We start from the raw sequence: 13,975 nt of genomic DNA, 5'->3' as shown, positions 1-13,975 counted from the left end.
GCATCCTTTTTGGCTTTTCACTGTTAAGTGCACAGCCAACCTCTTATGCAATTTACGCCTCTCATAAGTAATATATAGGCCTTCAAAATAGCCTTGCACCATTGTTCATTTGAAGTCTGTTGCTCTTTGAAATATTGCAAGATTAATTTAATTTAATTCAAAATTACAAACTTTTACAGCTGCCACAGAAAACTGGGAGCCTTAGTTTGGACAGAAATGAAGGTGAGATTTTCTGTGTAAATAAGATGAACTGCCATTCAGTGAGGTTTATTCTCCTATTTATAAGTTAGATATTTGCACACTAACTCTTGCGATCATTAATTTGAGTTTATAGACATAAATTCCATGGACCTCAATGGAATGCTTTTGTCTGTTTTGTTGTATTCCACACAAAGCAGCAATATTCTGAACATTAAATAGATAACCAAATACAAATAAGTGACAGCATTAACCACATGCTGTTTTATGGAGTAATAATTTGGTTTTCACGGATTAAAATACAAGCCAGAAGGCTGAATAGTATATCTTAATGATGGATCAGATTGATAAAGAATATAGTGAATGACCGAGATTCTGTAGTGCATGCCCTTACAGAACCTTCTGTAGTGCATGAATTTACAAAACCATGTAAAACTCATGAATCATAGAATAGAATTATAGAATATCAGGGTTTTGGAAGGGACCTCAGGAGGTCATCTAGTCCAACTCCCTGCTCAAAGCAGGACTGATCCCCAGTTAAATCATCCCCACCAGGGCTTTGTCAAGCCTGACCTTAGAAACTCTAAGGAAGGAGATTCCATCACCTCCCTAGGTAACGCATTCCAGTGTTTCACCACCCTCCTAGTGAAAAAGTTTTTCCTAATATCCAACCTAAATCTCCCCCACTGCAACTTGAGACCATTACTCCTTGTTCTGTCATCTGCTACCACTGAGAACAGTCTAGAGCCATCCTCTTTGGAATCCCCTGTCATAAATATAAAGGGAAGGGTAAACCCCTTTAAAATCCCTCCTGGCCAGAGGAAAAATCCTCTCACCTGTAAAGGGTTAAGGAGCTAAAGGTAACCTTGCTGGCACCTGACCAAAATGACCAATGAGGAGACAAGATACTTTCAAAAGCTGGGAGGAGGGAGAGAAACAAAGGGTCTCTGTCTGTTGGTATGCTGCTTTTGTCGGGGATAGAACAGGAATGGAGTCTTAGAACTTTTAGTGAGTAATCTAGCTAGGTATGCATTAGATTATGATTTCTTTAAATGGCTGAGAAAAGAATTGTGCTGAATAGAATGACTATTTCTGTCTGTGTGTCTTTTTTGTAACTTAAGGTTTTGCCTAGAGGGATTCTCTATGTTTTGAATCTAATTACCCTGTAAGGTATCTACCATCCTGATTTTACAGAGGTGATTTCTTTACTTCTATTTACTTCTATTTCTATTAAAAGTCTTCTTGTAAGAAAACTGAATGCTTTTTCATTGTTCTCAGATCCAGGGGTTTGGGTCTGTGGTCACCTATGCAAATTGGTGAGGATTTTTACCAAACCTTTCGCAGGAAGTGGAGTGCAAGGGTTGGGAGGATTTTGGGGGGGAAGACGTGTCCAAACTACGTTTCCCAGTAAACCCAGTTAGAGTTTTGTGGTGGCAGTGGTTATTCCAAGGACAAAGGATAAAATTAATTTGTACCTTGGGGAAGTTTTAACCTAAGCTGGTAAAAGTAAGCTTAGGAGGTTTTCATGCAGGTCCCCACATCTGTACCCTAGAGTTCAGAGTGGGGGAGGAACCTTGACACCCCCTTTCAGGTAGTTGAAAGCAGCTATCAAATCCCCCCTCATTCTTCTCTTCCGTAGACTAAACATCCCCAGTTCCCTCAGCCTCTCCTCATAACTCATGTGTTCCAGTCCCCTAATCATTTTTGTTGCCCTCCGCTGGACTCTTTCCAATTTTTCCACATCCTTCTTGTAGTGTGGGGCCCAAAACTGGACACAGTACTACAGATTAGGCCTCACCAGTGTCGAATAGAGGGGAACGATCACGTCCCTCGATCTGCTGGCAATGCCCCTACATATACATCCCAAAATGCCATTGGCCTTCTTGGCAACAAGGGCACACTGTTGACTCATATCCAGCTTCTCGTCCACTGTAACCCTTAGGTCCTTTTCTGCAGAACTGCTGCCGAGCCATTCGGTCCCTAGTCTGTAGCGGTGCACTGGATTCTTCCGTGTTAAGTGCAGGACTCTGCACTTGTCCTTGTTGAACCTCAGATTTCTTTTCGCCCAATCCTCCAATTTGTCTAGGTCCCTCTGTATCCTATCCCTACCCTCCAGCGTATCTACCTCTCCTCCCAGTTTAGTGTCATCTGCAAACTTGCTGAGGGTGCAATGCACACCATCCTCCAGATCATTTATGAAGATATTGAACAAAACGGGCCCCAGGACCGACCCTTGGGGCACTCCACTTGATACCAGCTGCCAACTAAACATGGACCATTGATCACTACCTGTTGGGCCCGACAATCAGGCCAGCTTTCTATCCACCTTATAGTCCATTCATCCAGCCCATACTACTTTAACTTGCTGGCAAGAACACTGTGGGAGACCGTGTCAAAAGCTTTGCTAAAGTCAAGGAACAACATGTCCGCTGCTTTTCCTTCATCCACAGAACCAGTTATCTCGTCATAGAAGGCAATTAGGTTAGTCAGGCATGACTTGCTCTTGGTGAATCCATGCTGACTGTTCCTGATCACTTTCCTCTCCTCTAAGTGCTTCAGAATTGATTCCTTGAGGACTTGCTCCATGGACTGAGGTGAGGCTGACTGGCCTGTAGTTCCCAGGATCCTCCTCCTTCCTTTTTTTAAAGATGGGCACTACATTAGCCTTTTTCCAGTCGTCCGGGACTTCCCCCGATCGCCATGAGTTTTCAAAGATAATGGCCAATGGCTCTGCAATCACATCCGCCAACTCCTTTAGCACTCTCGGATGCAACGCATCCGGACCCATGGACTTGTGCACGTCCAGCTTTTCTAAATAGTCCCGACTTTTCTCCACAGAGGACTGGTCACCTCCTCCCCATGCTGTGCTGCCCAGTGCAGTAGTCTGGGAGCTGACCTTGTTCATGAAGACAGAGGCAAAAAAAGCATTGAGTACATTAGCTTTTTCCACATCCTCTGTCACTAGGGTGCCTCCCTCATTCAGTAAGGGGCCCACACTTTCCTTGACTTTCTTCTTGTTGCTAACATACCTGAAGAAACCCTTCTTGTTACTCTTAACATCTCTTGCTAGCTGCAACTCCAGGTGTGATTTGGCCTTCCTGATTTCACTCCTGCATGCCCGAGCAATATTTTTATACTCATCCCTGGTCATTTGTCCAATCTTCCACTTCTTGAAAGCTTCTTTTTTGTATTTAAGATCAGCAAGGATTTCACTGTTAAGCCAAGCTGGTCGCCTGCCATATTTACTATTCTTTCTACACATCGGGATGGTTTGTCCCTGTAACTTCAATAAGGATACTTTAAAATACAGCCAGCTCTCCTGGACTCCTTTCCCCCTCATGTTATTCTCCCAGGGGATCTTGCCCATCAGTTCCCTGAGGGAGTCAAAGTCTGCTTTTCTGAAGTCCAGGGTCCGTATTCTGCTGCTTTCCTTTCTTCCTTGTGTCAGGATCCTGAACTTGACCATCTCATGGTCACTGCCTCCCAGGTTCCCATCCACTTTAGCTTCCCCTACTAATTCTTCCCGGTTTGTGAGCAGCAGGTCAAGAAGAGCTCTGCCTCTAGTTGGTTCCTCCAGCACTTGCACCAGGAAATTGTCCCCTACACTTTCCAAAAACTTCCTGGATTGTCTGTGCACCGCTGTATTGCTCTCCCCGCAGATATCAGGGTGATTGAAGTCTCCCATGAGAACCAGAACTTCTGCGAGTTGCCGGAAGAAAGCCTTGTCCACCTCATTCCCCTGGTCCGGTGGTCTATAGTAGACTCCCACCACGACATCACCCTTGTTGCTCACACTTCTAAACTTAATCCAGAGAGTCTCAGGTTTTTCTGCAGTTTCATACTTGAGCTCTGAGCAGTCATACTGCTCTCTTACATACAGTGCAACTCCCCCACCTTCCCCCATGCAGGCACTTACTTCCATAATCTAGCATTATTAATGTCAATAAAAAGTTGTTTGCTATTTTTCCAGTGCACCACATTGACCAGTTTCATTAAAAATATTTAGCCCATACTGGAAAGTGGCTGTGCACAGTCCCTCCCCACATTCATAATGTAAAGCTAGCAGCAATTTGTTTTCCTGTCTCAGACTTTCTTCCCTTGGACATAAGCACATGAAAGAAGAACTGAGGGTTGTGGGGGGAAAGATGAGCCTAGAATTGCTGGAATACCCATACTTTGTACATCCAGACATCTGTGCTAATTCTGTGATTAATACTTTGAGAGACTTGACCTTATTGGCTTCTCTGCATCGTGGAATGCACGCTAAAATAGGGGTAACTGAATTTCACACTTCAGGATGCAACAGTTATTGAAGGAGTCAGGATGGAATTCTGACACCCACTTGCCAGGCACATGATTGTCCAACTAGCAATAGGTGAATTGTGTGGTGGGTTTGGTTCCCCCCCCACCCCCTTCTTCTGAAGCATACGGTATTGACTGCCCTAAAAGGCAGCATACCAGACGTTAATTGCATGGCAAATCCTATTTTCGTCTTCTAAAACCACAAAACTTTACCAGTTAAGGTTGCTAAGTAACAATAATATAAATTATGTATCACAGTTTACAATATCCAAATACTTAAAACAAGTAAATAAACAGGTAAGTATGTCATACAATAGGTCACTCTGCACACATAGGGCTGGATAGAACTTTTAGTCTTAGCCCTGTTTAAGGGGCATAGAGCTGCATCATACCAGGAGCAGCACCAAAAGTTACAATTCCTCCCCTGCTCCCCTCACTCTGGGATGGAAATAAGTTGCCTCACCCCTTTTCAAGGTGCAGCTTATATTCCCCCATGGAGGCAATCATGAGGGCCTGGTTCCTCTTACTCCCTGCCCATCTGCAGCCCCTGCTGTTGCTCCTGCACCTTAAGACAATCCAAGCGGCTTGGAGATAAGCTGCTTACTCCCCCTGTAGCACCATGTTACTGGTCTAATATGATGGGGCACAATCTAACCCAGGATAAACACATTCTTAACATTTTGCATTTTAAAGAAACATGTTTCACCACAACTTTATTAGATGTATAATATGGATTCTACTTATCTGGATTTTCATAGGTAAATAGTCTCATTCTAGGAGGTGGTTCTCAAACATTTCTATGGAGTGGACCCCATCCTGATAATGACACGCTCTTGTGGAAACCCTCCCTCCATTTGTGATTGTACAGATCATCTCCTCTATAACTAACAATCACACAGGGCACCTCTCTTACATCTCACAACCACTTTGCTTTCCTGTGGTAACACATCAAGAATTTACAAGGTAAAGTAATGCTAGGAAAATATTTAACATTCGGACTTCCATGACTTCTCTAGTCTCAATCCCTTCTTCACACACTGCTCCTCCTCTTCCATTGACTCAGTCACTGGCTTTCTTCTCTGGATTTCCTCTACCCTCTATTCTTTTGTTCCTCTCTCCTACCTCAAGGTCAGTTTCTCAAAACACAGATTACTCCTAACATACTTCATCTGCTCCAGCTCACTTCTCAGTGACTTTCTCTGAAAGGACCCACAATCATGCTGACGTCTTCCATTACAGTCATTCCCTTCTTCAGTTTTGCCATCTTCCTGATCGAACTACACTATTTCTCTACCTCTTTTGACTGTTGAAAGGCTGCAGAAGCTTATTCATTGAGGTCATGACTTCTTCTCCCTGAAGTGATCAGTCTTGGTCAGGGATGCTAGAACAATTTGTATAGTGGGGGGGCTCAGAGCCATTGAACCAAACTATAAACCCTGTATATGATGGAAGCCACTTCAATATAGGGGGTGCAACAGCACAGCACCCCTGAGCACCCTTAGTTCCAGCACCTATGGTCTTGGGGTTCTGGAACTTCAGTCTTCCCTTGGATGACTTGCTGACCCAAAAGGTGAAGCTTCTTGGCCTGATCCTTGATTCTTCTGGTTTGTGAGCTTTGCTCCCTCCATTTAGCAGTGCTGCCCTCTAAAGACTGTAGAGAAATGAGGTGCAAAGTCTACCTTGGAAGCATGTAACTTGGTCCAAACATGTTTGAATTAGGTTATCCTTACCCAATGTCAACCCAGAAAAGTCCTGCTTAAGCCAGTATCTTTAAAAATATTTGTCGTTTAAAATACCAAGGATTGTAAGTATGGGATCCCCCCAAAATATCAAAAATACAAAATATAAGGCCACTTTTTGAATAAGCTGATAGGGTCTTGTCTGAGTGAAAAGGTCTTGAGAGGACATATCACCAGTTTATGGAAAGTTTGACCAAAATGCTATAAATATAAATTGAAACTATTTGGCAACAACCAGGCACTCAGCATTCCTTCATCAGCAAAATTAAAATTAAATTTGAACATTTTATGACCAGATGTCACCATTCTTCCTGCAAACAAGACAATGTAGTAATCTTTATATATTTAGGAGCAAGGCCATAAATCAAACAGCTCATCTTGCAAAACTTTCATTTTGATAGAAAAAAGTTATTTTAAAGCTTATCAAGACAGAACTCATTTAAAACAAATATTAAAATTTTAAAATGTCTTTATCACCATATACTCTATTTCCCTCTCACATTGTTGACAAAGCCTTAAATTCTATCCACCTGTAACCTGACTGTTACCTTTGACTCTCTCAACCTTTGTTTTGCAAATCCAGATCATGTCCAATGTTGTCACTTTTTCCTTTAAAACATATCTAAGATTCAGACTTTTCTCTCTATCCACACAGCTAAAACGCTAATCTACATCCTCATTATGTCCTGACTTGACTTGTAGTCTTAGCATTTCTGGCTTCCATGAATGACATACATATTCCTGCTCCAGTTTGTTCAAAATACAATTGTTAAATTCAGCTTCCTTGCTCATCATTGTAATCACGTCACCCCATTCTCCGAATGCCTCCACCAGTTTCTCCTTTCCTACTGCATCAAATTCAAGCTTTTTGTTCTCATTTTCTCCAATCAATTACAATTACTGTTAAAAATTCACACCTTATTTACAGTCTGAATTTGTCAAGTTTCATCTTTCAACCACGGGATCAGGTTATACCCTTCTCTGCTAGATCAAACAGCCCTTTATTAATTATTTCTTTCCCCATGTTAATATTTATAATCAAGTCACTCCTTAACCTTCTCTTTGTTAAAAACTGAATAGATTGAGCTCTTTGAAATTATCACTGTACCGTTTTCAAATCCTTTAATCATTCTCATGGCTCTTCTCTGAATCCTCTTCAATTTATCAACATCCGTCTTGAATTGTGGACACCAGAACTGGACCTAGTATTCCAACTGCAGTCGCACTATATTACCTCTATATTTGGCACTAATCTACCTACTCCTACTAGAGGTTCTTCTGTTTATGCGCCCAACAACTGGATTAGCACTTTTGGCCACAGCATCGTGCTGGGAGCTCATGTTCAGCTGATTATTTTTCACAACTCCCAAATATTTTTTTAGAGTCACTGCTTCCCATTCTGTAAGTATAGGCCTACATTCTTTGTTTCTAAATGTGTACATTTAAAATGTATATTGTTTGCTTGCACCCAAGCAATCCAGATTACTCTGAATCAGTGACCTGTCCTCGTCATTATTTACCACTGCCCCAATTTGTGTGTTATCTGCAGACTAATGACAATTTTCTGTTTTCTTCCAGGTCATTGATAAAAATGTTAAGTAGAATAGGGCTAAGAACTGATCCCCGTGGGACCCCACTGGAAACACATCCATGATTCCACATATTCCACATCATTCCACAAATGATGATTCCACATTTAAAAATACATTGAGACCTATAAGTAGCCAGTTTTTAATCCATTTAAATGCACTATGTTCATTTTAGATCATTCTAGTTTAATCAAAATGTTGTACCAAGTCCAAAGTCTTAGAGAGGTCTAAGTATATTACATCAACACTACTTTCATCAACCAAACCTGTCATCTTCTCGAAGATATCAAGTTAGTTTGACAGGACCTATTTTCTATAAATCCATGTTTATTTGCATTAATTATATTACCCTCTTAATTCTTTATTAATCGAGTCCTGTATTAGCTACTCCATTATCTTGGCAGGGATTGATGTCAGGCTGCCAGGGGGTCATCCCATTGAGCCTTTCTAAAAATTGACACATTAGCTTTTATGTTATGTCCCCTATACCTATGAAGTTGAAAGGATCTGTACTTAAACTGAACTGGAGGTGTCTGCAATGCTCAGGAATGCCTGTTAAGTATTACACTATACTTATCTCCTGCACAGCTAAGATCCCTCTGGAACAGAGGTGGGCAAACTACCGCCCTCCCTGTCCTGTCCTGGTGCGGCCTGGCCGCACCGCCGGCCACCAGCGCTCCAGGCAGTGCGGTAAGGAGGCACGGAGCAGGGTCGGTTGGCTAGAGGTCAGGGAAGTTCAGGGCGTGGTCAGGGACCGGGGGTGTGGATAGGGGCTGGGGCAATCAGAGAGAGCGGGGAACAGGGTGGTTGAATGGGGGCAGGGGTCCCGGGGGGGGGGAGGGGCAGTCAGGGGACAGAGAGAAGGGGTGGTTGGATGGGGCAGGGGTCCTGGGGGGGCCAGTCAGGAAGGAGAGGGGGGTCAGATAGGGGGCGGGGGCTGGGCCATGCCTGGCTGTTTGGGAAGGCACAGCTTCCCCTAACTGGCCCTCCATACAATTTCAGAAACCCGATGCGGCCCTCAGGTCAAAAAGTTGCCCACCCCGCTCTAGAAGTATGTTATAATAAAGACGACTGGGTAATTTATAAGGGGTACTTATGATCCAGTTATGTTCTGTGACTGATAAGAGGTATTTGTTATTGCAAGTGTTTTCTGTAATGCATGAAATGATGTTTAACTCATTAGGAGCTACCTCTTGCCAACATTGTCAGTAACGACTGGATCAAATACCCATTTAATTTATCAGTCAGGTAGACTGAGATACCATAAAATCAGACTTCAGTCCCCCCTTCCTGGGGTCATGTAGTAATTTTTGTTGTCAGAAGGGGGTTATGTTACAATGAAGTTTGAGAACCCCTGCTTTAATTGAATATTAGAATACCAGTTAATATAGTATATAAGAAAATCTGGCTTTGATGAGTGTTTTATATAGTGTATGTTCAGTTGTCTTCTTGACTACACCTGTGCAGTCTCATTTAATTTAAGGGGCTTACATAAATATAAATGAATGCAGAATTTGGCTTATGATGTCCAATGTATAAAAAAGTTTATATAGGCATGTATTTACTTCCACTTACCACAATTAAAAAAAAAAAAATCCGGTCCCTTCTTTAAATCTTTTTAAAAACTCTGGTTTTGCAGAGGCTCCTCAATTCCAGAAAGAGTTACTTTACAATTTCATCTTCAAAAATAAAGCAAAAATGAATGCTAGAACATAATATCTTCTGGTTTAGCTCTTACATAACACAAGTGATCTTTCATCAAAACATTTCTGATGAGTTTATTTTTTGGTAATTGTATACTTATAGTACAGGTTTTATGCACTCTTGTGAAATATTTCAGCACATTTTGAAGTCCCTCTTTTGTATGTGCAGTTAGCACATCTGCAAATACAAATGGGCATTTGCATAAGCAAACTGAATATCAGGGCATCTAATTACTGATTAACACATGCAAATAAGTTATACATTCAAAAGAATTATGTATAAAAGGGAGGCCCTCAAAAATGTTGTCTCTAAGCTCTAACTAGGCTCCTACCAGTTAAAATTTATATCACACAGCATGACAAATTGGAAGATGAGTATAATAGCAAAATCAAAGCATCTGCCAAAATTGTGGCATGTACTCATTGTTTCCCTTCCTGTTTTCTCCCAGGAGAATGATCTCTCTAAACAAGACGGGTTAAGCAAATGCAAGCACGTTTGGTAGAGTGGACTTTGTATGAATAACTCCCTTTGCTTGAACCCTTCTTACTATTTCCATGACCTGTAGATTTTAATGTTCTATGTACTTAATACAACCTTCAAAAAGATTAGACTTAAATAAAATATGTTCTTTCATACAGATTGGGTGTTTTATTATGAAAATTTACACTCCATCTAGAACAATATATCATTTCTTGAACACTGAATGTTTTGAAAGCCCAGACATCTGGGCACCCATACATACAATGCACTCCATTTAAAATATGGTTCATGCAGCAATTGGTTGCATTTGACAAAAAGGTTTCCAAAATAAAGAGTATAATAAATATTTTATCTGTTCTAAGAGAAACAATCACAGCGGAGATGTGCTATACTGATGCTTGGAAAAGAAAAGCTAGCAAGGAGTTCACTGGACTAGAAATAGAAGAGCTACAATACTGAGTATTTCTGTGTAAGGAAAATAGGAACCTGTGAACATGTTCTTCTTTGCTATTTAGATTCTAAAGACAACAATTTTACATTTTTCAGGACAATTCTCACAGCAATTATGATTTGTATGCTGCCTAAGGATCATTTTAGATCAGTGAATAAATTCACAAAATAAAAAACTGTTGATCCAGACCTCAAGCCTATAATAATCCTGCACTTTATACAAAGTTTGGATCAGTTTAGATAAAATAAATCTTCCTACATAATCTAAAGTCTGTTCAGCTGTCAAAAGCCTCCTTCTGCTGACATCTAGCCAAATCCATTGTGGACTCACACTCATCAGATCTGGTATTCTCTGATGGGAGAATTATCTTCAAGGTTCATTTATTCTGACTGCCACACTGTTAAAGCTGAACATGTTATTTTGGGGTGCTACTGTCCTGTGGGAAGCCTATCTTGCATTAAATCAGAAGACAACCACCAGCTCTACAGTAACTACTATAGCTGCTAGTACGTAATACCGTTGTTCTCTGTACACTTCCTCCACAGCCACAGAATGTGTTCTTATACTTACGCAATGCAGTAAAGTACTGTACTGTAAAAAGAAAGGCACCCTCACCTTCAAAGGTCTGGACATTCCAGTCCCTGCCTACATCACTGCTACTTTCTCATTACGTCCACCAGTACTACCAACCTCACTGTGTCTTTTGTTTCCTTCTCTCCTCCTCCTCTAATTTCACCTCCTGCCTGAAATCCTTATCCCAGAAACTCAGACTTTTCATTCAAATCCTTCCTTAAAATCCATTTCTTCCACAAAGCTGACAAACACAGACCTATTTCAATATTACACTGTTACTGCCCCAATTAACAAAAAGATATAATCTAAGTAATCACCATTTTCCAGAGCTTATGGTACGCTTGTTTGATCATTGCCTTTTACAGTTTGATCTTGCAAACAGCAATTCTGATAGGTGCCAAGAGTGCCCAACTCCCTCTATGCACAGCATCTTGCCCAGTGGCATCTTAGACTGTAGTCCCCTAAGGGCAGTGACCTTGTCCTTATTTATTTATGTTCTGTCTGAGCTGAGCATGCAATTGGTACTTAATAAATGAGTGAAATAATAATTACCAACTATATGCCCATGTTTGTTCTTTACTGTGTTACAACAATAATACGATAAGCTCAGCATAAACATAATACAAAAATATAAATGGCTGAAAGAGAAAAAGGAAAGTCAGTCATGTGCTTGCTATTTCTTGGTTGCTGTCAAGAGCTTTTGCCCGTGAGCAATACCAAAGTCGTCCTGCCAAACCATTAAACTTCACAAGTCTGTGTGCACAATATCAATGCCCTGGAGCATTTCTTGTTGTTTTCAGTGTCAAAATGATGACCTTGGATGACCCAGTTTTATAAGTAGTAACCTAGAATGCACCTTATCCAGTCCTGTTCGCAGGTCAAATAAAGTCACCAAGAAAGTTAGAAATAGGTGACATTTTGGACATGTTTTTAGACTCAAAGAGCCTTGGTTTTAAAAACAGGAAAAATTATTGGAATATTGTTGGCAAGACAGTACTCTGGAGAAGTATTCTCACAACTAGAATATTCTGATCACCTGGTGCATTATCACACCACCAGCTATAATAGCAAATATAGATGGAGCCCAAGGAAAGAAGAGACCTTGGACTGAAATAAAGGGATACACTGGGAAAGAGGGAGAATCAGACATTTTAATTCTCTAGTCGACACTAAATAGTTTTTAGTTAACACACAATATTTTGGTGTTAAAATTAGTTACAAGAGGACTATTGTTTCCTGCATACAATAGAAACAGTATTGCAAAGTGAAAAAAACAACAAGGGCCATAAAGTAATGGTTAAACAATTCTTATTCATGTGCAGAAAACCAGCAGTATTGGGCCCTATTTAATAGATTTCTAAACTGGCATTTTACTCTTTACAAGAGAGTGATTCTGTGGTTTGGAATAAAAAACTTTCACAAAGAAAAAAACAAATACCTCTCTGTTTACAAAAGATTTTCCAAAGTGTGTACAATTGTATATACAATTACTGTAACTGCATGCACACTGGACATTTATATTTATAACTAAATATTTGCACATGAAAATTAAGACGTAACTGCACATGAACATGCTTGAAAACTCGGCTCTGCATGTCTACACTGTTATACTGTAGAAACAGGAATGTTTTTTGCAATGATTTTCTTACCGTCACAAACTCTGAATGGTTTCCTGCAGCTGGGCAGGGGCCATTTTGAAGAACTTGATTTTTGAAAGCTCTCTTTTAATTTTAAATATTCTGTTGGGAAGAAAGATTTTGTGGAGTTGTTCAGTTCTGTAATTAATGGAAAAGAAGATATAATTATAAAATGAATACATTCAGAAAATGTATTTGGACAAATGCATCGGACAAAAAATAAAAATGCCTTATCTATTGTATAGCATATCTGTAATTACTACATGTCTTTAGATCTTTTCAAGTCTATGCAGATCACAAGAGAATGAGATTTTGCAGATATAGAAAGCATAATTCTTAAATTTATTCTTCAGCCTCCTTATCTCCAAGCTTCCTACTGACAAATGAAATTAAGACCAAGGAAAAATTCTTTTTGGAATTACAAATATTCTACTTTTAAAATTAAGCAGGAACACACATTAAAAATAGATGCACACAAGCTGTAAGTGACCACAGGCAGCGTCCACCACATACTTACTCGAACAATCCCTATTACAAAGTAGTGATGATCCAATGTACAGACATACACCATTAGATCCAATGTACAGCATGTACAATTAGGTAATCTTGGTAAACATAAAGAAAATGCTTTTATATTTATTAAACAGAGTCTATACATCTGATTGTGATTCCATTACTCAGGTTACATTCTGGTATTTCCTTTAAATGCAGTGAGACCATATTAGTTATCAAGACTAGTAGACAGGACTGGGGATTGAAAAATTGTCTAGAACATTTATTTACAGCAGGGGTGGGCAAACTTTTTGGCCCAAGGGCCACATCTGGGAATAGAATTGTATGGCGGGCCATGAATGCTCGCAAAATTGGGGTTCAGGTACAGGGGAGTGAGGGCTCCAGCTGGGGTGCAGGTTTTGGGGTGGGACTGGAGATGAGAAGTTTGGGGTGCAGGAGGGTGCTCCGGGCTGGGATCGAGGGTTTGGAGGGCAGGAAGGGGATCAGGGCTGGGGCAGGCTCAGGGGTGCATACTCCAGGCGGTGCTTACCTCAAGTGGCTCCTGGAAGCAGTGGCATGTCCCTTCTCCGGCTCCTACGTGGAGGTGTGGCCAGGAGGCTCTGCACACTGTCACATCTGCAGGCACTGCCGCTGCGGTTCCCAACCAATGGGAGCTGTGGGGGCGGCACTTGGGGCGTGGACACCATGCAGAACAGAGCCCCCTGGCTGCCCCTATCTGTAGGAGCCAGAGGTGGGCCATGCTGCTGCTTCCAGGAGCTGCATGGAGCGGCCCCCGACCCTGCTCCCCGG

At 41.1% G+C, this 13,975-nt stretch overlaps 1 protein-coding gene across 1 annotated transcript in view; it reads right to left on the bottom strand.

Annotated features, from left to right (window-relative positions):
* Nucleotides 1-13,975, bottom strand: part of RNF180 (ring finger protein 180) — a 497,847-nt gene that overhangs the window by 11,816 nt on the left and 472,056 nt on the right. Inside the window, exon 8 of the mRNA XM_074952619.1 lies at nt 12,686-12,811. Within this exon, the coding sequence (XP_074808720.1) occupies nt 12,686-12,811 (126 nt within the window). The remainder of the gene's footprint in view (nt 1-12,685; nt 12,812-13,975) is intronic.

This window comes from Natator depressus, chromosome 5, assembly GCF_965152275.1.
Source record: "Natator depressus isolate rNatDep1 chromosome 5, rNatDep2.hap1, whole genome shotgun sequence".
In the NCBI taxonomy this organism is placed as follows: Eukaryota; Metazoa; Chordata; order Testudines; family Cheloniidae; genus Natator; species Natator depressus.
This window is presented reverse-complemented; position numbering and strand designations above follow the sequence as displayed.